Source organism: Vespa mandarinia, chromosome 16 (genome assembly GCF_050613455.1).
Source record: "Vespa mandarinia isolate Hongniang chromosome 16, ASM5061345v1, whole genome shotgun sequence".
Taxonomy (NCBI): Eukaryota; Metazoa; Arthropoda; class Insecta; order Hymenoptera; family Vespidae; genus Vespa; species Vespa mandarinia.
Window position 1 is genome coordinate 1983765 of NC_140825.1, and position 26733 is coordinate 2010497.

At 26.6% G+C, this 26733-nt stretch overlaps 5 protein-coding genes and 1 long non-coding RNA gene across 9 annotated transcripts; 4 read left to right on the forward strand and 2 right to left on the reverse strand.

Moving 5' to 3' along the window:
• Positions 1–1441: 1441 nt before the first annotated feature.
• LOC118442253 (ras-related protein Rab-34) lies at positions 1442–3758 on the forward strand. 2 transcript variants are annotated; one of them, XM_085661764.1, is made up of 9 exons: positions 1442–1613; positions 1675–1841; positions 1916–2017; positions 2104–2168; positions 2256–2386; positions 2477–2684; positions 2776–2926; positions 3022–3558; positions 3622–3758. In XM_085661764.1, the coding sequence occupies exons 1-7, from the start codon at positions 1551–1553 to the stop codon at positions 2850–2852; spliced, it is 813 nt and encodes a 270-aa protein (XP_085517890.1). In that variant the 5' UTR covers positions 1442–1550; the 3' UTR covers positions 2853–2926; positions 3022–3558; positions 3622–3758. The 2 variants fall into 2 exon arrangements, with proteins under 2 accessions (XP_085517890.1, XP_085517889.1); XM_085661763.1 differs by having other exon boundaries at positions 2776–3558.
• Positions 3651–15787, forward strand: Cpr (Cytochrome P450 reductase). 2 transcript variants are annotated; one of them, XM_035867616.2, is made up of 10 exons: positions 3651–3793; positions 11669–11877; positions 11957–12149; positions 12236–12385; positions 13195–13319; positions 13408–13596; positions 13752–13990; positions 14072–14403; positions 14621–15111; positions 15221–15787. In XM_035867616.2, exons 2-10 carry the CDS (start codon positions 11702–11704, stop codon positions 15363–15365), a joined length of 2040 nt encoding a protein of 679 aa, XP_035723509.1. In that variant the 5' UTR covers positions 3651–3793; positions 11669–11701; the 3' UTR covers positions 15366–15787. The 2 variants fall into 2 exon arrangements, with proteins under 2 accessions (XP_035723509.1, XP_035723508.1); XM_035867615.2 differs by lacking the exon at positions 3651–3793 and adding an exon at positions 9313–9481.
• On the reverse strand, positions 4639–5739 carry LOC118442254 (uncharacterized). The gene is made up of 3 exons (XR_014983058.1): positions 5725–5739; positions 5266–5349; positions 4639–4906 (listed from the first exon to the last, which is right to left on the reverse strand). It is a non-coding gene; the product is annotated as an uncharacterized LOC118442254 (long non-coding RNA).
• Positions 15788–17578: 1791 nt separating the features above from the next.
• sicily (NADH dehydrogenase (ubiquinone) complex I, assembly factor 6 homolog sicily) lies at positions 17579–18894 on the forward strand. The gene is made up of 4 exons (XM_035867617.2): positions 17579–17798; positions 17941–18163; positions 18244–18639; positions 18706–18894. Exons 1-4 carry the CDS (start codon positions 17689–17691, stop codon positions 18889–18891), a joined length of 915 nt encoding a protein of 304 aa, XP_035723510.1. The 5' UTR covers positions 17579–17688; the 3' UTR covers positions 18892–18894.
• Positions 18895–19282: 388 nt separating this feature from the next.
• On the forward strand, positions 19283–21571 carry LOC118442251 (lipid storage droplets surface-binding protein 2-like). Of its 2 annotated transcripts, none has more exons than XM_035867620.2 (4): positions 19283–19424; positions 19851–20222; positions 20299–20584; positions 20660–21571. In XM_035867620.2, the coding sequence occupies exons 2-4, from the start codon at positions 19905–19907 to the stop codon at positions 20935–20937; spliced, it is 882 nt and encodes a 293-aa protein (XP_035723513.1). In that variant the 5' UTR covers positions 19283–19424; positions 19851–19904; the 3' UTR covers positions 20938–21571. The 2 variants fall into 2 exon arrangements, with proteins under 2 accessions (XP_035723513.1, XP_085518003.1); XM_085661877.1 differs by having other exon boundaries at positions 19414–19516.
• Positions 21572–21951: 380 nt separating this feature from the next.
• LOC118442252 (uncharacterized) lies at positions 21952–25931 on the reverse strand. The gene is made up of 2 exons (XM_035867621.2): positions 25402–25931; positions 21952–24452 (listed from the first exon to the last, which is right to left on the reverse strand). The coding sequence occupies exons 1-2, from the start codon at positions 25843–25845 to the stop codon at positions 24033–24035; spliced, it is 864 nt and encodes a 287-aa protein (XP_035723514.2). The 5' UTR covers positions 25846–25931; the 3' UTR covers positions 21952–24032.
• Positions 25932–26733: the final 802 nt, after the last annotated feature.

Here is a 26733-nt window from a genome sequence, read left to right on the forward strand (position 1 = left end):
CAATTATTAGAAATAAGAAACAGGAAACTAGACTCGTTTTAATAAAATATATAAACTATTGATTTCATTATTATATGATAAATACAATTTTTTATATTTTATAATAATTGATAAATATATTAATACAATGAAAATTTTATTGAAATTAATATCAAGAGCGTTATAATCATGAATTAAACGCCTTTTTCCTATCTGGTCTTATGAATATATTCATTTTGGTTACAAAACTGTAGATTTAATAGAACTTACAATTTTAGCACTTGATGGCTATTTTGCGATAGTAACTGGCATTTAAATACTGGCTTCGTTATTTTTGAACAGAAGCCACAGTTGTTGGTTTCTCAATTTTCTTTTTCTGTTCTTTTTTACTTTATTCTTTTTTATTTTATTCGCTAAACAGAATAAATAAGAAAAATACGAAATGATAAATACTTATAATAAAAAATGATAGATATTTTTATCAAGCATATTTCATATGTCTTTTTTAAAGGTTAAATTAATAACCTTTTTACTACATTATGGAAAATATAATTTTTTTATGCTTTTAAGAAGCATAGAAACATAGAAAACATATGATTTTACCATTATAATCATATTTATTTATTTTTTATAATCATATATATATTTTAAATCGAATGTATTTTAAAGGTTAAAAACAATACAAACTCAATTTTTAAATTTACCTGCTTTCTTAAATTTTGATTTGGGAACTGTGTTGATAAAACAGCCGATACGTCTAATCAGAAACGAACACCTTGGAAATATGAAAATTACGTTAATTATTTAACATCTTAATATAAATGTAAAATTTATTCAATTTTTAACGCTTGTATAAATATCCTTTATAATACGTATAATAAAAAATAAAATATGAAATAAAAGAATTGTTTATTAATAATGTATTCAATACAATCAATTATATATTATTATATTCAACAATAACAATAAAATTCGTTATATTTAGTAATATTAAATTCTTCATGTATGTGCATGTATAATAATTAGCTTAAAATATTCAAACAAGATATGATATTTTAAAGTAAAGAATAATAAATTTAATAATAAATTTGATTAAAGTAGAATTAAACTTTACGAAAATTCCAATGTTTGAGAAGAAAAAAAAATTAAAACTACAAATAAAATTATTTGTAGTTTTATTTGTTCATTAACATATAAAAATAATTTTCGAGATAAAGTATAACATGTTATGTTTGGCCTTTTTTTTTTTGATCAACTTATTAATTCTAAGAATATATTACGATACTATTAATGCTACGATACTAATGTACACCCAAGTACGATAGAGGAAACACCTGTCACAGCAACCAATGTTTATGTTTTAGCGCAGTACTCTTTAAGATCCTTGGATGATCAGAAGTGTTACTATTTCTCGTAAACGTATAAATATATCGTATGATATATTATATATTTTAATATATATATAATGTAATAATATATCGTTAAAAAAAAGAACGTTTTCATTGTTAACTGACAAGTTAATTATTTTATAAATCCAGTGAAAGTCAATTTAATATATTTTATTGAACACGATGTTAGAAACACGTTCTGCCGTATTTAAAATAATGAAAACTAACGCTCATGAGGAACGACAGGTATGCTTTATTATATTTATTTAATTTATATACTTACATAAAATTATATAATTATCGGCAGATTAAAAAATGGCCACCCCCATTTTCTTCAGCGATAACTCCTTATTGCGAAAGAGATTTTGATGATGTCGTTAAACGAACCTGTGCAGAAAAATCTCTTACTCTTCGAATATCGAAAGTAATTGTCATTGGAGACGTAGCAGTCGGAAAGACGTCATTAGTAAATCGGTATAATTTAAATGAAATTATTTAAACATTTTTATTAATTTAAATGATATAAAGATTCTGTCTTCGTCTTTAAGATTTTGTCATAAACTCTTTGATAATAACTATAAGGCGACTATCGGAGTAGATTTCGAAGTCGAAAGGTTCGATCTTCTTGGCGTACCATTTCACTTGCAGATGTAAGTTGATCTTCGAAGTACTTACAAACTTTCCCTGTGAAACAATTACAAAATATTGTGCTGTAGAAACATAGTTATATTTTCAGATGGGATACGGCTGGACAAGAGCGTTTTAAATGTATCGCTGCTTCTTATTATAGAGCGGCTAATGGTAACATTTTTTTATAAACAATAATTTTATTTAAGGGTTCCTAATTTATCATCGCGAAAATAATTCAATTCATTTACATTAATATAGCGATAATAATAGTCTTTGATGTGGGAAATTTAATGACTTTGGCACATTGTCAACAATGGTTAACGGAAGCATATAAAAGCAACACTAATCCTTGTCATGTTTTTTTAATTGGTACAAAAAGAGATTTACTGGTAAGAAAATAGTATAAATTTAATTTAAGAACATGTATATGTTAATTTATACTTGAAAAAAATCAAACTATATTTCGATTATCTTTTCAGTCGAATCAAGTATACGAAATAATCGAAAATCGAGCAATAGATGTGGCAAAACGAATGAGAGCCGAATATTGGACAGTTTCAGCAAGAACGGGAGACGGTGTGGCAGAATTATTTGCAAGGGTCGCTGGTTTATGTTTTAATGCGATGGTTTTACGAGAATTGGAAATTAATAAAACAATACCAATGAATATCGGCTCGGATCTAATAAGTAGGTTATATTTTCACAGCCTTAACGGCCCATTTATCATTAATTTCCATCATTTGACTTAATGCCGTACTTCAATATTTTTCTTTCGTAGCATTGAAAAATAAATCTATGGAAAACAAAGAAAAAAAGAAAAACATTGTATCGAAATGTTTTGATTGTTCCATATAAATAAATATATCGATTTCAATGAATTACAAAAGATTGACGAAATACATTATAAAATGTTACAAACTATTATATATGTAAGTTGATACGATTTAATAATAAAATTAAATGAAAGATATTTCTACATGAAATTATTCGATAAATTTCAAATAAAGCGCGCGCGTTCATGCAGATTGTTACTTCCGGTAATTTCCAAGACGAACTGCCGAGTGTAAAAACCGAACTAAACCGAACCAGTATTGCTTCTTCTTCCCATCTTCATGAAGAAAAAGAGGAAGAAAGAACTAATGGGATCGTTTATCATTTACGAAAAACTTCAAAACGCACAAGTGAAGCGAGCTTAAAATTTTGTGTTGTGTGTCAGCTTGTAAATTCAGTATCTCGAAAGTAAGAACCAGACGCTCGGCAACCTTCGGCAACCTTCCGACCGTGACACTCGATTTGCCATCATTGTCGATCGTAATTCATCGCAACTGAAATTCTTTTCTTTTGCCTCCTGTTATATATTCTCCTTCGGACGCACGCATATAGATAGACAGACAATAATACCATACTAACTATTATCGGTCTAGTTTTCCAATCTTAAAAAGTAATAATTTCAATAGGTCAGTCAATTGAATCGTGATCAAATTTTTCATAGAAGATCCATCATTAAATCAACTTCAAACAAGAGTTATTCAGCATCACGTTATTCGTACATTGTCCTTTCGTACGTAATTCGCAAACTCGTTAACCGTTCGAATTTTGAACTAACAGTGTTTCTTTGGTACAGTGTCGTTTCTAAAGAGAAAAAGGGGAAAAAAAACAAAAAAAGAAAAAAAAAAGGAAAAATCAGAGGAAAGAAGAGGAAAGTCACATGGTGATCGATTATTTTGTGAAAATCAAGAAAGAGAAGCAATTTACCAAAAATCAACATCGATCGGGGAAATCGAATTATTTCTTTCGTAAGTAAATTCAACATAATGCATTCCAACAGGTGGTGATTGTCTGAACAAGATGATAGACAGAGAGAGAGAAGAGGAGGAAGGAAGAGAGAGAGAGAGAGAGAGAGAGAGAGAGAGAGAGAGAGAGAAAGAACGCGAGTAAAGTAGAAAGAAATGGATGAAATGATAAAGATAAAATAATAGATAAAAATAAATAAAAGTGAGGTAGACAAAAGAAGGAGGGAGAGAGAGAGAGAGAAAAAAGAGTACATATTTTATTAGTAGTCAAAATTAATTTTTTTTATTCTTCGAATCAATTTTTATTCGTTGATTCGTTTCAGTTTTTTCAATATTATTCGTTGATTCATTTGAGTTTTTTCAATATTATTCTGTGTATCTTACAAGTTTTTATTGTCAGAAAGAAAAAAAAAGCCAATAAATACAATCTTCGTCCTTGAAAGCAAATTTTATTCACATACATATTAAAGTAACATTTATTTTAGTCTATTAATATTTATTTATCTGTCGGAGACTTGTTCCCGGCGAAAACTATTTGTCCCGAAGTTAACCAATAGTTGGGTCTTACTTTTTTTCTGAATTATGTATTTGAAATAAAAGATAAAATTAAGTAAGAGCAAAATTTAAAAATCACCTTAGTATATTTATGCTAATGTAACGCTATTCTTTTGTACATTTCATTATATTTCCATTTATAAAAGAGTGATAAAAATAATATATATATATATATATATATATATCCTTTTTGTCATTACATATATATATAAATAAAAGCATTGATTTTAGACAATTTATATATTTGTAAAAAATTAAACTTGTAAGAAATTATATTTAAAGCAAAACGGAAGTAATTTGTGTATGATTTATTTTCACTGATTATTTTAATGACATTTAAAAGCTTATAATAATAGCTTTAAAAAATCGTTAATCCGAATTTTAAGTAGTTGGTGATGATTCATTGATTGTTTCTTTCTTTTTGAAAAGATTATTCAAAAGATCCACTATATACGGATTCGCGTCACACAATGCCGGCCATTTTCTCATTTCTTCATTGTCATTGCCATTAGCATTTGTCTGTCGAACTTTGACCCTTCCGCCTTCCTCCATTTTCCCATTCTGAAATTTTTCATCATCGCATGATTCAATACAATATAAGTATTGTAAGCTAATTTGTTTTCATTACTTTGTAATTTTATTATTAAACTATATACTTTTGGATTTAGTTATATAATTTGTTCAGCATCAAATAATATAATAGTATATTATCGCGCATAAAAATGATGAATATTTGATGTAAGAAAAAATATATTGAAATATTTTAAATATTAAATAATAGAAATGCAAACAAAATCCGGTAAACTTCCTAAGCTTATAATTTGAAACAACTTAGGATAATCAATGAGTTTTTCTATCTGAACCATATTATCAAAATAAATATGAAAGAAGATCACGAAGTAAGGTCAAATTTTGCTTACTTTACAATATTTTATCGACCGAAAATCGTTATTATTGTGTCCCGGAGGTCCTGACATGATGACTCCTTTTTTGTCACGTAACGTCTTCAATAATACAATTGAGATTTATGGCCAATTCTTATTCATATAGATTACGTAGATAATTTACATAAGTAATTACGTAAGTTGCAAAGAGGAAATTCCTTATATTGTTCTATATAAAATTATTTAATTGAGACACGTATATGAAAAGCATTTTTTTATGCATTAAAATGTTTCGATTTAAAATATAAAAAAAGAATATTGATTTCATTTACGTTTAATTCTTAACGGTTAATAATTTATATATATAAAAATTTTCTCTAAATCTATTACATATATATATATATTATATATATTCGATCACTAAGGGTTAATTTGTAATTTATCCAAAAAGTTTTCATGTCATAGTCAGAAAAAGAAAAAATCATAGTAACTTACATAATTTGAGAAAATGATTGATGCCTAAATGATTATCCCTTAATTTTTATATATACTAATTCGTGAAATGATGCATACTGATTATTGTATATCTTTTTTTCAGCTCGATAGAATATTGTTCATGGCTTTGAGATCAATTTGTTCTTTCTTGTTTGATTAGGTTGTTGTTGTATTTTTTTCTTTTTTTTTTTTTTTACAAGAATTTAAATAATTTCCAATTAAGCGTTAAGAAGTTTCAGTACTATTTCGGAAGCCATTTTAGCAACAAAACAAAAAAACATTTTTCCTTGGCTACTCCTAATGACCTCGATATAACAGTGAACAAAAGAATGAAAACAACAAATTTATGATTTATCGCTATTAAAAAATTTCTCTAAAAAACAATTGTAGATTAGACTTTAAATAGATAAGCATAGCGATTAATAGAATTACATCAGTTAGTGAACTTTCTGTGAATGATCTACAATGTAATCAATGATGTAATTACAAATGATATTTTTACCGTATTTATAAATTTCATTAATAAGTTAATCATTTCCTTTAAAATACTTTTCTTTATTATATATATTATATATAACGGGTGTCTCATTTTAAATAATATAGCTAAATGTCTCCAAATCTTATTGATTTTATAAAAAAATATTTCAAATAAAAGTTGCAAGATTTATATAAACTCTATATGTGTATGTTAATCAAATCATTTACGAGAAATTTATTATAAATACTATAATTTTATCAAACGCCATACATATCTATTTAAAATCTAATTTATAATTGTTTTCTAGAGAAATTTCTTAGCATTGGTAAATAAAAACTATTATACTTCATATTCTTTTGTTATATCATTCATTGTGATATGTATATATGTATATAGATATATTTGTCATTAATAATAAGCAACTTTTCTATCTGTACTATTATTAATATACAAGTTGATTCGCATAAATTTTCCATTTTAAATTCATAGAATATAACATTCTGGTTAATATGACATTTTCATCGAGATTTTATAATCATCGAGTTTTTTTTCTTTTTTTGTTTAGGTTGACATATTTTTGTTATCGTAATATTGTAGATAATAAAAAGACGAATTCTCAATTAAAATGAATTCGCTCTCTTCCACATGGACGAAATCAATGATATAAATTTGTTGATTACCTAATCACTTTAAATAAAAAAGTATGATTAGAAAAAAATGAAAGACTATAAAAAAGAATCTGTTTTAATATCAATTATTTAAAAAAATTTTTTATGGACAATTGAGTGGATAGAAACACATACACACGCGCGCGCACACGCACGCACACACACACACGCGCGCGCGCGCGCGCACACACACACACACACACACACACACACACATATACATGCGTATTCACAAAAAGATTTTTGGATATTTCAAATAGTTTCAAATATAAAAATATCTTTTGCACGCTTCTCTATTTTAAGAACATATGGAAAGTTTATGCGGTCATATCGTAAAACAAATGGAAGACAATCACAAAGAATAAAGACAAAATGGATAAAATGGATGGAATGATAAAAAATATTCCTAATTTAATGAATTGATCTGTAAATTTTTATCGTTTGACGTAAGAACATACATACAAACATATATATATATACACACACATTTGAATTTTTATCTCTCTTGTGTAAATTTACATATGAATTTATATTCATTATTGTCTAATGAAACTTGATAATAATGCAGATTTTTATAATCTTTTTCAACATAGTTCTCATTCTGTCGCTTTCATTATATCGAAAAAATATAAGATTTTCACTTTCGTCGTTAAATTAATATTTGATTTTTTTTTTTTACTAGACGCGTTAATGATTCGACCGAAAAATCGACTTTTTTTTTATTTAGACGAATATGCATTAATGACACAAGTTATACTACTTGAAATTTCGTATTTCTTAATAAGAATGAAATTTTATTTGTTCGTTATCGATTTCGCTTAAAAAAAAAGAGAAAAAAAAAGTAACGCAGCTTATACGATTTTACCTTACGATTATTATCAATGATCGATAAATATTATTCAAAATAAAAAAGAAATATTGTACACGAGATATTAGGTATATTTAATGTGCATATTTTTATTGTTGCACATTTAAATAAATAATATTAATAATTTCTGTTAAAAATTTCGACATTACTTATAGACCGAATCGAATAACATACGATTTTTTAATAAAATAATTTGTATATATTATCTTAGCAATTATTTTTTACGGAAAAAATTCCATATTATTGGCCAACCAATCCAATATCTCTTTCAGAAAAATTAATGATTAAAATTATAAAATGCGAACTAATGAACTGAAATGTTTTCAGCTCATATTAATGTTGCTTTTATATTGCGCGTGATTATTACGGAGATAGGAAATTGAAAATCATTCTTCTACTAAAAACCAAAAAAGTTATCTACTTCTTCGTATGAAGATACGATACACCTACCATATGTATAAATACTTCAAATAGAGAGATAATATAAAATAAATGGAAGGGGAATTTCCCTGCCATTACGAAATCAAGTTGTATATTCTACTAGCTAATGATTATTTATTTAAAAAAAAAAGTAAGATTAAAAAAAGTCGTAAATCTAATACCAAAAGGTATATTTGTGCAGATAAACAAAATAAAATAAATATATATATGTAATATATTTTATCATAAATATTATATATTTTATAAAAAAATATATAAAATAAAATATTTATGGTAAACCATTACTATTGTACATTACAAATAAATAAAAATTTTTGTCAATTATTAACATAAATTATAGATCGATTTCAGCTTGATTCCAATTATTGATCTCGAATTTTTTTTTTTTCTTTTTTTTATCGACACAGAGATAGCGTTTATTTACTATGTTATAGATATAAAATCAATCGAAAATTATCTTCTTTTTTATAAGAGAATATTGCAAAATATTTCACAATATTCTTATAATAAACTCACGTCGCGTATCATTGTTCTAATACATTTGTATTGCTGTCATATTACTTATAATCCGCTTTGATAATCTAAAGATCTTATAAAAAGAAACAAAAATGAAAAAAAAAGCGAAAAGAAGATAATATATATATATATATATATAAATAGTTCCCATTATTCAGATAATATCAATCTCAAGTCCTTAATAGGACATTGTAATCTTCGTGACATCTTTATAAAAAAAAAAAAAAAAAAAAAAAAAAAATTTTACTGAGAAACGATATCTCATCGTTTTATAATTTATCTCGTTCAGTAAGTGTAATTATACTACCTACTTATATGACACAGCAAAAAAAAAAAAAATATATATATATATATACGTTCAGCTATAGTAAAAGCATAACTTTCATGTTAGAAAAGCCTAGCATTATAAGATAAAACTTATGACGGTAGCGACTACATAGGAAATGACTTGTTTATTTGTAAAACTTTTGCCATTACATACAATATCACTTTGAGGCAGTTAAGAAAGGAAAAAGAAAGAGAGAGGAGGGGAGGGAGAGAGAGAGAGAGTAAAGAGGAAAGATTTGCATACGCGCATGCGTCAAAGCACGAATTGTCATGATTTGGACTAGCGGAAATCGTCGATTTTCCGTCAGTATTGCGCGATACGTTGCATCGTTTTCATCTTTATTTACATAACAATTCGCCTATTATAACCGTCAATAGAATAAACGTTGATTTTCTACGACGATAAATCGCTTATCAACGGTTTCTCAGTTAATTTGTTATCACGAAATGGATTTACCGGTAAGAAATGAATATATTTTGTATTAAGATAATTGCAACAGCATCTATTTGAAAATTCTCACCCTTGATCACAAATATATGTCATGGCATCACATATTCAAACAAGTGTGATCACATTATCGAATTTATATATCTATAAATAATACGTCTTGTGGTATAAAAGTTTTTACCTACAAAATTTCAAACGATCTAACGATCGATTATTCATAAAAAACAAAAACATTTAATATTCAAGGACTGTACTTTTTGCAAATGCTAAAATGATCAAAATACATTTTATTCTCTAATATTTTTATATTTTACCTTTGATACATTGGATATTTTTTCTTTTTTTTTTTTTTTTTGTTTTTTTTTGTAACTATATTATTATGTCAATGAATAGTTAACGCTACGATAAGAGTGAAATTTATTTAAAGCTATTGAGGAAAAAAAAGAAAATGTAAATTGTATTGGTAATAAAAATAACAGTGCCAGTAAATATAATAGAAGAATTTTCATAATTGTAATTTTTATTTATAAAAATGTTATCATTGATTTTTCGTTATCTTTTGATATCATTGTACACTTCAATCTTCATATACTTATTGATAAAGCTTAGAAAGAGTCTAAAAAGTATAAAGAATTTATTTGTTTAAATTGAAACAATTTATTGAATTCGTAATAAACATTAAAATATTACCGATAATACTCTAAGAAGAAATGAAAAGCATTCTTGTTTTCGTTCGAATGTTTTTTTTATTTTTTTATTTTTTTTTTTTTTTTTTTACGATTTGATGAAACTGGTATTAACTTGTTAAATATATCAAATCACTAAAATTAACAAATACGATTATTCATACATTGAAAACGTTTACTCGTTCACGAATAAAAAGTTTTAATCTCTAAATTTATTATTGATATGCAATATGTGTTTTCGAAATCACAAAATTCAATATTATCAATAAATAGAACGTAAATATTATAAAATTAATATATTTATGTGTGAATTATCCTAAACTTTGTCGTTTATTATTACGTACAAAAAATAATTATTAAAAATTCAACGAATTATTAAGATATATTTTGTTATATAATTATCATTTCTATTAGTCATCGTGATACGTAATATCATATATTACTTGAATACTAATTCCGTAGTTATTCATTGCCAGATAAAGATTAAAATCGATTGTTTATGGTATTTCTAATATTTCAATAACAAATGATTTTTTCACGATACATTATTACATACCACTCGTATAGTGTATAATTCATGTGATAAATAACGTAACGATCTTATTGTTCTCCGTATAATGTTCCACATTAAACGATTGTTTGTATAATATGTTGTATAATGAATTTAAGAATGAACTTCTGATAACGTTACAGTTAATTGTTAAAAAAAATTACAGGTTATGTCAAAACGTGGAAGAATCGCGCACGAATTTAAAAAATGACAATATTGTAGAAAAGATGATATTGCTATTTTGTGAATAACAATCGAAAGTATTATATCATGTATAAGTAGATGTATCATTTCCTAGTCCTCATTTTAAATAATAAGTCCGTTAACTTGTTAGTACTTTATCGATCTTATATCTTACGTAATAAAATCTAATTGCGAATGTAATACGCGACATTTCGATAGTAATTATATATTATTTTCTCTCTTCGTTTTTCTAAGTATTCTTCACTTGACAATTAAACGAATCTATTGAATCACAAAGTTCTATCCGAAATCGAAGAAAAAAAGGTTGAGATAAATAATAATAGAAATAAATATAATTTCTAGTTATCCTCAGTACCTGACAATTGACACAATTAATAATTTAAATTGTAATTTTCGTTATACGTGAAACTAAGTCCAACGTTAATACTTTTGTCTTATCAATCTAAAATCATATTTGAGATTTAATTTATAGTGGCGAAGGTAATGAAATGTCGAAAATTCTTTTCGTTTATATATTTTTCGTTATTATAATCAAAAGTGAGAATGATGAAATGATATTTCTTTTCTTATAATCTATTCTACAGTTTAATGCTTATATAATGGATAATAATTAGTAGTCTGTGCATGTTTTTATAATTTTAGTATGCCAGAAGCATTTTCTTGATATAATACTTATTGACAACATGAGTAAAATAAATAATATAACTCGTGTATTAATGTTATTAATGCAATCTAATAATATTATATTTTGATTATAGATTGTAGACGCATCACAACCAAAAGCAGTAAGGATGGCTGGGTCTCCAGTTATAGAAAATGAGAACAGAATGGAGACTGTTGACGAGTCTTCTTATAGTACTTTAGATTTCCTTCTACTTGGAACTCTACTTTTGGTAGCCATATGGTGGCTTATGCGCAGAAATAAGCAAGAAGATACTACATTTACTACTAAATCATATTCCATTCAGTAATTATTATATTTATCAAATTTTAATATTTCTATAAAAATTCTTATAATGGAACTACTTTTTTTTCTTTTTTTTAAGACCGACATCATTTACATCATTAACACCATCAGAAAATTCTTTTATAAAAAAATTAATATCTTCTGGTCGAAGTTTAGTTGTATTTTACGGTAGTCAAACTGGAACCGGTGAAGAATTTGCAGGCAGATTAGCCAAGGAAGGTATCCGATATAAATTGAAGGGTATGGTTGCAGATCCAGAGGAATGTGAGATGGTAAACGATGAATCATATAATTCACAGAATTCAGAAATTAAACTACACATACTATGATGTTTATTATCTTTTAATTATCTTAATAGGAAGAATTAACGCATATGAAAAAAATTAAAAATAGCTTAGCAGTATTTTGTTTAGCCACGTATGGAGAAGGTGATCCTACAGATAATGCAATGGAATTTGTTGATTGGCTAAAGAATGGAGATCCAGATCTTACAGGCCTAAATTATTCAGTAAGTACTGTTATAAATGTAATATACTACTTGTTATAGATGTAATATACTTTCAAGAAACTTTAATTTACATATAATATATAAAGACATTCTTTAACAAAGGTATATATACTAAATAGAATTTGATAAAATTATAGATCATAATATGTATATTTACATTACTTGACAATGAGAAATTATTAAATTTTCGAACAATATATCTCTTAATACGATCGCAGTGCCAACTAATATTTCTATCCGGAAATTACGTCATTTCTTCTAACTTTAACATTGCTGATATAACCTTTATATTTATACTAACCGGACCAATCATAGAGATATCCATTAGGTTAAAACGAATTAGAAGCACACAGTGAACAGCTCATATACTTACATAATATCTTCAATATTATTCAACATGTCCATTTAAGTTACATAAGCACTTAGTATAGTTATACATGCACACGTTTGATATATACATTTTTATGTTCGTAAGTGATCTATTAATTTTGCAAGTTCAAAAATAAATTAATTAAAATAATGCTGTAATAAAATGAGAATTGTAATATCTCATACCTACATTTAATAAATTTTCACACAACTACTATACAATATCGAGGACATGAAGTTAAAATATTTTGGTCGGTTAATGAATACATTTGTTCATTGGTACAGCGCCACGTTGTGTCATTCCTTAATATTATATCGTAAACCGGAAGTTAGGGTATTCACATTTATATTTAAATTATTTTAAGGTCAGGAATATTAAATTCCTGTAATTAAGTTCCTGAATATTAAGTAAGTGTAAAATATTCTTTCATTTTATATAGGTATTCGGACTTGGAAACAAAACTTATGAACATTACAATGAGGTAGCTATATATGTTGATCATAGATTGGAACAATTAGGTGCTACCCGTGTTTTTGATTTGGGATTAGGTGATGATGATGCCAAGTAAGAAAATAATTATTGATTCATTTATAACATAATTATGTTTATAAATATTATATTAATTAAAAAATTATATTAATTTTTATTACAGTATAGAAGATGATTTTATTACTTGGAAGGACAAATTTTGGCCAGCTGTCTGTGAATTCTTTGGTATTGAAGGTACAGGAGAAGATGTCAGTATTAGACAATATAAATTGACGGAACATGTTGATATTCTGCCTGAATGTATTTATACTGGAGAAATAGCACGTTTTCATTCTTTTAAAAATCAAAGACCGTAAGATCCTATTCATACAAAGATGGTATTTTATAAATGATAGTTTTATATATATATATATATCAATGATTTTTTTTCTTTTTTTAATAATAGTATAATTTGCAACTTAATGAGTTTAATAAAATTTATAAGTATTTATGTTTGCTTTTGTACAGACCATATGATGCTAAAAATCCTTTCTTGGCACCAATCAAAGTCAACAAAGAATTACATGGTCCAACATCTGATAGATCTTGTATGCATATTGAGTTTGATATAGAAACATCTAAAATGCGTTATGAATCTGGCGATCATTTAGCTGTATATCCTGTTAACAGTGCAGAGTTGGTAAATAAAATTGGCGAAAAATGTGGTATTGATTTAGATACTGTATTCACTCTTACTAATACAGATGGTATGTTTTATATAAGAAATAATTATATCTAATGAATATAATATAGAATTTTATATTAATTTTATAAATTTACAATTTCAGAGGAATCCACTAAAAAGCATCCATTTCCATGTCCTTGTACATATAGAACTGCTTTAACTCATTATTTGGATATAACTGGTAATCCAAGAACTCATATTTTAAAAGAGTTATCAGAATATGCTAGTGATCCAATTGATAAAGAGAAATTAAAATTGATGGCTTCTACTAGTGCTGAAGGTAAAGCTGCTTATCAGCAATGGATAGTACAAGAAAACAGAAATATTGTACACATCTTAGAAGACATCCCTAGTGTGAAACCAGCTTTGGATCATTTATGTGAAATTTTACCACGATTACAATGTCGTTATTATTCTATTTCTTCATCGCCGAAGGTATGTTTAAGTATTTTTTTAACCTAAATGATAGTCATTTTTTCTTATATCTGTATAATATGACTTTTTTACTATATAAATATATTATATTAAAATAAATATTAAAATATATATACTATATTAAAATATATATACTTATATTAAAATAAATATACTATATTAAAATATATTTAAATATATTTAAATATATTTAAATACTTTATTCCTTTTTTTTTAGCTTCATCCAAATTCAATACATATTACTGCAGTTGTCGTGGAATATAAAACACTAACAGGTAGAATTAATAAAGGTGTAACAACCAGTTGGTTAAAAGAAAAACATCCTTCGAACCCACCTTGCCTTGTTCCTATATTTGTACGAAAATCACAATTTCGTTTACCAACACGATTGACTACCCCAATTATTATGATTGGACCTGGAACTGGTTTAGCACCATTTAGAGGTTTTATACAAGAACGAGACTTAGCTAAAAAAGAAGGTAAAGAAGTCGGTGATACGATTTTATATTTTGGATGCAGAAAGAAGAACGAAGATTATTTGTATAGAGAAGAATTAGAAGAATACGTAAACAGCGGCATGTTAAAATTGCATATTGCATTTAGCAGAGATCAACCTCAGAAAGTATATGTAACACATTTACTTGAAAATAATAAAGAAGAAATATGGAGAGTCATTGGTGAACAAAATGGTCATATATACGTCTGTGGGTTAGTATAAATTAAAATTTGGTATATTTTTATCTATTTCTCCTCAAATTTTTTTTCTTAAATTATTAAATTTTGCTTCATAAATATCTGCAAATTTATTTGTTTACAGTGATGCTAGGAATATGGCTCGTGATGTACATAATATATTACTAAAAGTTGTAATGGAAAAAGGAAATATGTCAGATAAAGAAGCAGCAGCATATATTAAGAAAATGGATTCGCAAAAACGTTATTCTAGTGATGTTTGGAGTTGAATGTTATTTAATAATTTGAATATCTTATAAATTTATATAAAATAAAATTGTCTGTGCAATATTTGATACAGACTAATATGTGAATGTCAAACATTGACTATATATATATGTAAGATTTTATACATTATAAACTATTATAGAACGATAAAATGAGACTATTATTATATCTTATAAAATAGCTTTAATTTTATTATTTGTATAATAAGGATATGAAGTAAAATTAATTATTAATCAATTTATACAGTATACTACCTATATATGTTACAGTAGGCTATATTATTCTATTAATTTACTTAATATACTGATATATATATTTAGTTGTTTTAATTTCACTGATTTATTGTTAATATTGCTTTAAACAATTATTTTTATTTTTATATAAGTATACGGATAAAATATATATTTATGTAGTTTATTGACAACTAATATACTATTATTTTCGACCGTGCTAATTAAATTATTAAGAATGAAGATGAGGTAAAAAGAGAATATTTGCTATGTTTAAATATACAACATCGAATTAATACATTATATTGATTTATTATATAAATGATTAAGATTTTTTTTATAAAATTAATAATGAATATAATACTTTTCAAAAAAATTTCTATCTGAAATCCATTAATCATGTTATATATTATATTTCATATAGATAATAACGTAGTAAAATTATTTATAATTAATTGATCACACAAAAAATTAAATCATATATATATATATATATTTATATATTTTAAAGGAAATCTATAAATTTATATATATGTATAAATAACTATTTCATTCTAAATGTTAAAGCTATTTTGCAGCATTAATAAAAGTTATAAGAGTTGTTAATACTAATAAGACTGTTGTACTTTGTAAAGAGAATTATTACTATTTGAGCAAGTTTAAATTGATTGAACTATCTAGTTACTTACTTTTAGAAAACTTTTTTAGTCAGTGTTATATGAAATAAGTTACAATGTTATAATACATATTTAATACATGATTAAAATGTGTTTAAAAAAGACTCCGTGTAATTTAATTTCTCTCAACAAATATGTTAAGAAATAAAATATATTTACAATAACTAATATAATATAAAGACATTTTTCATTATTATTGTATCAGTTTATGATAAGAATGGTAAGAAAAATATTTGACATATGATAATCGTGTTAAAATAACTAAAAAAAGAAAGTGTTCTAGTTTTTTAATTATGAGTATTCATTGTTTTATATAATTGTTCATTTGAATTATTTTCTATAACAACACTTAATTATCCATTATCAATGATACAAAGTCATCCTTTGAGGAGGGTGAATCTTTATCTAAGTCATCAACAGAAGAAAATTTTTTTAAACCATTTTTGTGCAGTATATTCTTTTACAATATCTTCTCCATATGCTATACATGTTGCTTTTGAAATTTTTAAACAAAGTTTACATTTATAAAATAAATATGGTTGAATTACATTAGATTTAACATTTAAAAAGTATTTAAATTCATAATATAAAAGTTCATACCAAATTAAAGTGTAGTGATAGACTACACTTTATTATAAAAAAATATATTATCACAAAAATATATTATCTTTGATATATGATAAAAACTTGGGATCTACAAGTCATAACAATAAGTTCTTACAAATAACTCTACTGAAAACTGCATGAACTTCTTTGCTTCTGTAATATGTATTTATTTTGATATCAATTACAGAGGAAATATTATGTTATACTATTATATTTCATATATACAATTTCAATCAATTTCAATTTAGAAAATATTGAATAAATATACTTGGAATATATTTTGTAATTTTTATTTCAATCTTCCAAGGAGAATTAATTTATAAATAAAATAAAGTACATGCATATTATGTTAATTGATTATTTTCTATTTGATTCTTCAATAAATATTGTCACCAATTTTCAGTATTTTATATATATAAATAAATAATTAATAACATTGATACACATTTGAATATTTCAAATAGACTAATTTATTTTTTACATTTGAATTTAAAGTTCGAATTTTCAGTAACAGATAGTAGTATTGTTTATTTAGTTATAAAAATATTGAAAATTTCGAGATTATTTTTTGACCAACGTAATATTTCTTTATGCCAAGCATATATTCAAAACGTTATGTTCAAGAACAATTTAAATGAGCTTCATATAGAATGTTTATGATTACTTACACACATATATACAAGAATACAACATTAGAATAGGTTTACATGTATTTCTATACAAAAATGGCGCTTTATATTTTGCGCACGTGTGGAATGGTGCAGAAGTAGATTATATTTTTATGTTAAAAAAATTAACACAAAAAATATAAAATGATGACTTCCTCATTATTTATTAATAAAAATATTGTAAGACAATGTTTTCGTTGTATGAGCACAATGAAAAAACAGTCATCCGCTGAATATTGTTTGGAATTGGTTAGGTATGCTCATTATATGCAATGCTAATATCAAAATATAAAAAAAGTAAATTATAACAAGAAATTAATTATTTTTTCTATTTCTTTAATCGTGCGTTGATTTCTATCTGTTATGTTATAATATATCAACATTTTCTACTTTTAGAAAAAGAGATTATGAGAATTTTTTATGCACGTTACTACTTCCTAATAATATAAAAGCTGCAGGTTCTGCGATTCGTGCTTTTAACGTTGAAATAGCACAAGTTGAAGACCAAATAAGTATAAAACATATAGGAATAATGAGATTACAATTTTGGAAAGAAACGCTGAATAGGATATATGATGGTATGCCATCAGAAACACCAGTTGCTTTAGAATTACATAGGGTAAAGATAATATTATAAAACAACAATATAAGCAATTATACTTATTTAAACATAAGTTATTTCCTTCAATTTTCAAACAGATATTACAAAAACACAAACTTTCAAAAAGATATTTTAAACGTCTAATTGATGCTCGGTTAGATAAATTAGAAAAATCTACATTTCCTAATATACAAGCAGTTGAAAATTATGCTGAAAGTACTGTTTCATCAATTTATTACTTATTATTGGAAGCACATGGTACAAAAAATATAAAGGCAGATCATACAGCTAGTCATTTGGGCAAAGCACAAGGAATTGTTACTTTATTGCGCTCCATTCCATATCATGCTCAAAAACGTGTTATTGTTTTACCAGAAGATATTTTAATGAAACACAATATATCATCCGAATCAGTATTACGAAATGTAAAAAATACAGCCCTGAATGATGTAATATTTGAAGTAGCATCTTGTGCCAAACAACATATAGAAGAGGTACTATGCCTTTATTATACGTCATAACAATATTGTTAAGTACATTTTTTTTAATAATTGTTTCAGGCAATCTCACTTAATACTTTGCAGGAAAGCAAATCAATATTTTTACCAATAATTTGTATAGAAAATTATTTAGAAGAATTAAGGAAAACAGATTTTGATATTTTTCATCCAAGACTTGAAAGAAGAAATGGTTTTTTACCATTGCAACTTTTATGGAGAAAGATAACTGATAAATTTAGTAAATAAAATTTTAAATATATAGGGATTATTTTCTTCTAGTAGACAATATTAAAAGTGGATAGAAATAATGAGATAAAAAAAAATTTTGTTTTTTAAAATCCGCCACTCTGATGTATTTAATGTATTATATGTAAATGAGAATTAGATATTAAAGTCATATTGACAATATTGCATAAGGTATGAATAATATCATAAATAATGATTAATTAATAATTCTTTATTTATCATTAATTTGTATTTTTATGCTATTTATGAAAAATACACAGTAGCGATTCCTAGCGGTAACAATCAAAATCAAAGCATCAATATAACATTTAGCCCTATCAACTTTCCTGAACTTAACCTGGTTAATGTTCTAAAACTGTGTAAACCCGTCATGGTCATATGATAGAAGAAGAAAAAGAGATAAATATAAAATAACAAGAGGTAAAGACTACTTACTAAGAGGATACAAGAAAGAAAAATCTTCGGATGTGATTAACAATTGGAATAAACATTAATATTGAAAAAATTAATATTGAAATGAATCAAAGATCAAGGTACGTGCTTCTGTTAATACATAATTTAATGTTCAAGTAACTGTTGTTGATGTGGAACTAAATATATACGTGATAATAAGCGATTATAACGAGTAAGTGACAATTAAAAATATGTATTGTATACTACATATATTTACAATTCACTCAGAAATGAGATTTACGTAGAATCAAATAATCACGTGTTTGTATATAAACATACTATGCACCTATCAAAATGAAGAGTTTTAAAAATTACGTTAAAAAACTTTTTTTTTAAATATAACATGAATATTTTTCTTTACAAATTTTGTTAATTATATATTTATTTGTAGTTAATACTTCGAATACAATTAATGTCGTGTACATTAATCGAATACATTAATGTTTTTCATAATATTGATTATAGTTCTTCTTATTCAATAATTCAAATCAAAACTTTTCTTGCAGTTCTTAAAAGTATACTCTATAAATAGACTGTTGTGTCTATGGAAGTGTATTCTGATGTATGTTGCGATCATGGAAGTAAAATTAACAGATAGGTTATATAGGATTCAATCTGTAGATCGTGCTAGAAAGATACCAAGTTTGAATTATTTATTTGACAAATCTACGAAAGTTTATGATCGTATGAAGGGAGCAAATACGTTTGTTAATTGGGCATTCGATATGGTAGAAAATGTTGTAAATATTGTTATTGAAAAATCAACGCCAGTTGCTAGATTAATGGAAAAACCTATTTATACTTTGGATAAGACACTGTGCCAGGGTTTCGATTTTATGGAAGTGAAACTGCCTATAATCAAAGAAGAACCTAAAGAGGTAAGAATATTTCAATTTATATTAAAAATTATCAATCATTGATAAGTTTTTATTGTAATTTTTTTTATTCTTTTAGATATTAGATAGGACAAAATCATTTGTTACAAATCATCTACGTCCAGCCGTAAAAACTTTTTCTGATCTTAAACATGAAACAAAGCAAAAAGTTAGAATTATGATTTTACTTACCTATTATAAGGTACATTACTTACGTTTATATAGTTGGCAACAAGCAGACAGAGTCATGTCCACTCAAACAGGAATCAGTATTCTAAAAACTGTGGATAATACAACACATCTCGTAGAATTAATATTAGATAAGTACTTACCTGCGTCACATGAAGAAATAGAAGAGGACACAGGTACAATTTTATTTATTAAAAATAATAAATTATAGCATAAATACTTTATTTTCATTTGAATTTTATATTTTATAGAGGAATTATGCAGTGAACATGCTAAATTACATCATACAGTAGAAAGACTTACTGAGTTCGGTAGTCGTGCTTCTCGTCGTATTTATCTTGCTTTAGTGGAACATTCGCAACATATGTATAAAATTGAAATACTTATACTAATATTGTATGCTCTTATTGTAATTCAAACTATGAAAGTGTTGGAAATACTATTTACTTTCGTATTCAAATTGTTTAGTAGTTATGCATACTTCTTTTTTTTAGGAATTTTGCACATATTACAATGGACTTATTCGTAATTTCAACAAAATCACTTATAATATAAAGCTGTGTATTTTGTAAAGGTATTTTTTCATAGCTGATACAAATTTAATTGTGCTGAAAGAGTAAAATTAATTATAATTACGCGAATTACTATTTATGTATTTTTTAAATGTTCTTTCTTTTTTTTTTTCTTTTTTTTTATTTTATTATTAATACTGTTATATTTTTATATTAGTACTTATTATTCATACGTTTATTCAAACAAATGAAAAAATGTTTATCACAATTTTTTTTATTTATTTATTTCTTTATGTACCACCGTAGAAAACAATAGCTCTTGCAATATAATTGCTTTTTTATCAAAAACAAGAAATATCTATTGTTAAGGAGTTTAGCAAATTTCATTAAAAATTACTCATTTTTATCTGGATCATTAGCATCCAAAAAATACATATATTACAGAAATTATTGATTAAAGATGATACATTTGATTTATATTTTAGTAATGTATTTGAATCCAGTTTACATACGAATATAAAGAAATTTAGTTAGATACTGTATTAAGTATAAACTAAAATTGAAAGAAATTTATTGAACTGATACTTCAATATTGTTATCAATTCTATCTATTATATACCAATTAATACGTACAAATTAATAATGTATGACAATATCTTAACGTTTCGTTTATCATTTCAAGAAAAATTGAACAGTCTGTTTTACTGATTTTGTTCAAGTGCTTCAAGTTTTTGTGCGTTATATTAATAAATTGTTCATAATACATTTGCACTTATAATTTCATTTTAATGTGTTCGATAATATAGAAATTGTTTAATTTTCTTTTTTTTCTGTTTTTTTTATTTATTTATTTATTTTGCATATTATTAACACAATCGGCTATTTATTTCTTACTTTCTATGATTCGGAGATGCGACATTTAATTTATATGGGTACAACGTTAAAATAATACAATGGTATAAATGGCAATTTGAAATTGTCGCCTTGCTGCATTATGAGGTAAAGCACGAATTTGACTCGTAGATGAACACTTCGGCCCAAATCATGCACTACAAGTCTAACTCATTATCTCGGCTGAATGACTTAATAACATACATACATATAAGAGATCTTTCCTTCTTTAGAACATTACCATTTATGTAAATAAAATATAAAATTAAAGATATGCTTCAGAAACAAACATTTCTCCATATAATCAGGAAGACCTCGTATTAAAAAAAAAAAAAAAAAAAAAAAAAAAAAAAAAAAGAGCTGAATTAAAGTTTGTTATTTCTTTTTGCAAATATGTTCAATAAATTCTTGTAAATGTATCCTTTATTGGTATAATGCATGCGAAGATATATTTGCTTTTTTTATATCGGTAAATAAAAATCTAAATTCTATAACCATAACAATTTTATGAAGTTAGGAACAATACTAGTATTATTTACGGAAAATAAAAATGAATTAAAATATTATAAAACGCTTCGCTTTAGAATTAACGGAAGAAATATACTCCTTTCTCTCTCTCTCTCTCTCTCTCTTTCTCCCTCTCTCTCTCTCTCTCTGTCTCTCTTCCTCCCTCCCTCCCCCTCTCCCTCTCTCTTTTTCTCTTCCTCTTTCATTATGCGATAATGAATTATCTATGAATAAAAAATACTTTTGTCACAATATTGCATGCATAATTTATATGCGCATATCTAAATATCTGAAAAAATATAATATAATCGCCATGACCTAATATATATATGGAGTGAGTGTGTATGTGTAGAGAGAGATCATACATATACAAAAAAATATCATATGGTGGTTTTAACGATCACCAAATGAGAGATTTCTTTTTCCCATCTAAACAACAATAATTCATCATAACGTATTTCAAAACAATAAGAAATATTAACGCATGCCCGATTTAATCGTAGCATTTTAAATCACTCATTCATTAATTCTCTCTATCTCACTTGTGAAATATGAATAAAATATATTTGATTTTCACACGTATATGTATCTCTGCATAAATCTTTTAAAAAATATCTGATTACGATCACCCGTACGCAGAGATAATACATTGCAATATTAATAAATAATTTTCTTTTTTTTTTTATACAGTCTTCTTTTTTTAGTCTAATTTTAGGGCCGTTTCAATGAAACATTATTTGAATTATATTTTTCGATTATTTAAAATTACACGATTATTGTTGCACAAAAGTACATACATATTTAAGAAGGAAATAACTCAAATTATCTCCAATGTATATGCAATTGTTTTCAATCTTAATGTTCAAATTTTCTTCGTATGTACATATAAAAAAAATAGATGAAAGTACATAAGGCACGTTTTTCATTTTTTCGATACCAAACCGAACAGAAAAACGCATAGAGAGAAAATCCTCCTCGTACTTCCTTATCCGTTTATTTTGATTTATATTTTTATTTCTTTACTTACGTACTTTTGTTTATTTCAATAACTACATCAAATTTTACTTAATGACAATATTTTCCTTTTTTGTTTTCTTTTTTTGTTCTTTTTTTTTCATTTTCTTCTATAATAAATTATTTTCTTAATTACAAGTCGTTATTATCCCTCTTTCATAATTCAATGTTAGTCAAAGAAAGACATTAGAATGGATAAAAAAAAGTTCATTCAAAAAAATATAATAACTAATTGTCCTCAAGGTCTCCGATATATGATCTCCGAGAGGATTTATAATAATTTACAAAAAATAAAATACTACAATTTAATAGATTAGAATAAACGAAGTTGCTTGCACGTAAAATTAAAAACAACAAAATTATTTCTGAAAGAACACTTAAAGATCACAAAGAGTTAAATTGCATAACATCAAGTGAAGCTTAATTAGCATGAATTAATAAATTTTCATAATCTTCATAATAAGAACTTCATCGAACAATGAGATACAATATAACCGACGACAAACGCAATTACAGATTCGTGAATCTTTCGTTGCCCTGATCTCGGGAGTTCATTGATCCTGATTCACTGATTCGTCGACTAACAGAAAAGAGTAAAATTTGAGCAAATCAATTTATTATAATCGTCGATATTATTATAATCGTTGATTGACAATGACGACGATTATAAACATAAAACATAAAATATAAAGCAAAGCAATTAGCGTTGTGTTTGCGCATAAACACCGATTTCAGCTTCGAATAAGATTTGATTGATCCTCAACTTAGCGACCGATCTCGAATAAGAATCCGGTATTTCAGCGAGTTGAACGGCTATACTTTCGGCAAATTTTACGAATTCTTCTTTTGTTTTTTTTATTTCGTTAGACGACGCCCTTTCATGATTCAACGTTCCTTCAGTTACTTCGAGATCATTAAGTGGACTATTGAGTCCCGGTAACGAATCATTATAAAGTTCCATCATTTTCAAACTCGACGAGGATGATTCTTCAGCGTCTTCGCTCAAGGAAGGATTAAACGAAGTATTCGTCTCGTCGTTACAGTTGATAAATGTTATACATTCTGGATCAATGTCGCTCACGAGATATTCCTCCTCCAGCTTCGATTCTTCTTCGACTTTCTGTGATATTAAACGATTCTTTTTATTACGCAACAGTAATTGTTCGACAAAAAGCTTAATAGTAGTAGCAGTACTCGTAGTAGTAGTAGTAGTAGTAATAGTAGTGATAGTAGTAGTAGTAGTAGTAGTAATAATAGTAGTGGTAGTAGTAGTAGTAGTAGTAGTAGTAGTAATAGTAGTGGTAGTAGTAGTAGTAGTAGTAATAATAGTAGTGGTAGTAGTAGTAGTAGTAGTAGTAATAGTAGTGGTAGTAGTAGTAGTAGTAGTAGTAGTAATAGTAGTGGTAGTAGTAGTAGTAGTAGTAGTAATAGTAGTGGTAGTAGTAGTAGTAGTAGTAATAGTAGTAGTAATAGTAGTGGTAGTAGTAGTAGTAGTAGTAATAGTAGTAGTAATAGTAGTGGTAGTAGTAGTAGTAGTAGTAATAGTAGTAGTAATAGTTGTTTTTCCCTTATCGAAACGCGAATCCGCACATACTACCCACCCCCTTGACATATTCGAATGATTCAATTACTGTCATTAGAACATAACACGATTTTCTTCGTGAAAAATTAATAGATACATATTTGATGCTTAAGTATCGTAGATTATTTTAGATTGTTGATCAGAATAATGAATAATCGTAGGAAATCAATATACGTGATAAGCGGAACACACTTGATAGACTCACTAGTATGACTTAGCTGTGTGAATACTATCTAAATTCAAAATTTTCAAATGACTACAAACGATCTAAAGACGGGATATAAAGATAGGATAAGGACTTTGACGAATGTTCAGGAAAAGATAAATAATACGTTGGAACGAACGTGACCAAAAATTAATGAATAATAATAATAATAACGTGTATGTGATCATCGAAAGAAAAAGTACAAAAGAAAAAAGAAAAAGAAAAAAGACAAGATGTAAAGATGAAAAAGTACAAGCTTAGTTTCTTTTGATCTTTTCTCACCTTCTTTCTCTTGCTATACCGGCGAGTACCAAATTGAAGGAATTGCATTGCCTTAAAACCAAACCACTTAGAGACGTAAACATCGTCCGGCCTGGTTGCAACTTCCCGGCTATTCTGAATTTTATGCACTTCCCTCGAGTATTGACACTTCAAGTTAGTTATTTTCTTCTCTATCTCTAACGTATTACAAGATAAAATTTGTGCGAGCTCTTGGATTGCACGTTTACGTTTAGCCCTATCTCTATATCCACGAGCATTCCAATCCCATAGTACGCGTCTATGTTGATATTCTCGAAGAAGTTCCAAGGTTTTATCACGGGTCCATTCCATGCCAACGAGACGCGTAATACCTTGATTGCTTCCTTTTTTTACGTTTATATCGTATTCTACCTCGTCCTCGATATTATCCTCGTTATTATTCTCGTAAATCTCGTGTTCATGCATGCTCCGTCGAAATAAATCGTTGATGATAAATCTCGCCGGTACGAAGGTTTATATTATTTCGAAACTGATCAAACGCGCGGCTCTGAACTCCGAGAATCTATCCCCCCCCACCCTCATCTATTTATTCTCCCACTCTTACTCTCTTGTCGTATCGGATCGTTCTCCACTTTCTTTCTCACTCTAGGCACTGTATATACATAAGTACGTATATGCGTGCCGGTGTCGCTACCGTGAATTGGGCACGCGTTTAATGATTTTTGCGCTAAGCTCTTGAAAGACAGAGAGAAAAAGAGAATGAAAAAGAGAGAAAGAGAGAGAGAGAGGCGCGCTTGCTCACCTCAACTCAATTTTCTATCCTTCTTTCATTCTTTCCTTTTACATCGAAAGCATCATCTCGACGCGCGAACGCATCGACACGACGAAAACAACCGAGTCTGCGCGAACCCGATTCATTGTGTTTGCTGATTATTATACTGGACTAGAGGGCGGGAGCTCTACTCACCGGTTCTTCACTTGTTTCCTTTTTACTTGGGCGCATCGCGCGCGCAATCCTACGCGCATCTTCTTTCGCGCATGCGTATCTTCCCTTCTCTCTCTCTCTCTCTCTGTCTTTCTCTCTTTCTCTTTCTCTCTCTCTCTCTCTATCTACTTCACAAGCGATCACGTCCTTTCTCTCAATGCATCGTCGAATGAACTTTTTGCTTGAAAACGCAGCTCGTCGAAAGAAAAGACAAAGGGTTTGTCAAATAGGTTAAAATAAAAACAAAAATAAATATATCAATATTTTCAATTTTTAACTGGTCCTTTTAACGCATTGCCAACCATTATCTAGAATCTAATCGGTTTTTTTTTTGTTATATTTTACATAATTTATGAGTTTCGTGTTGT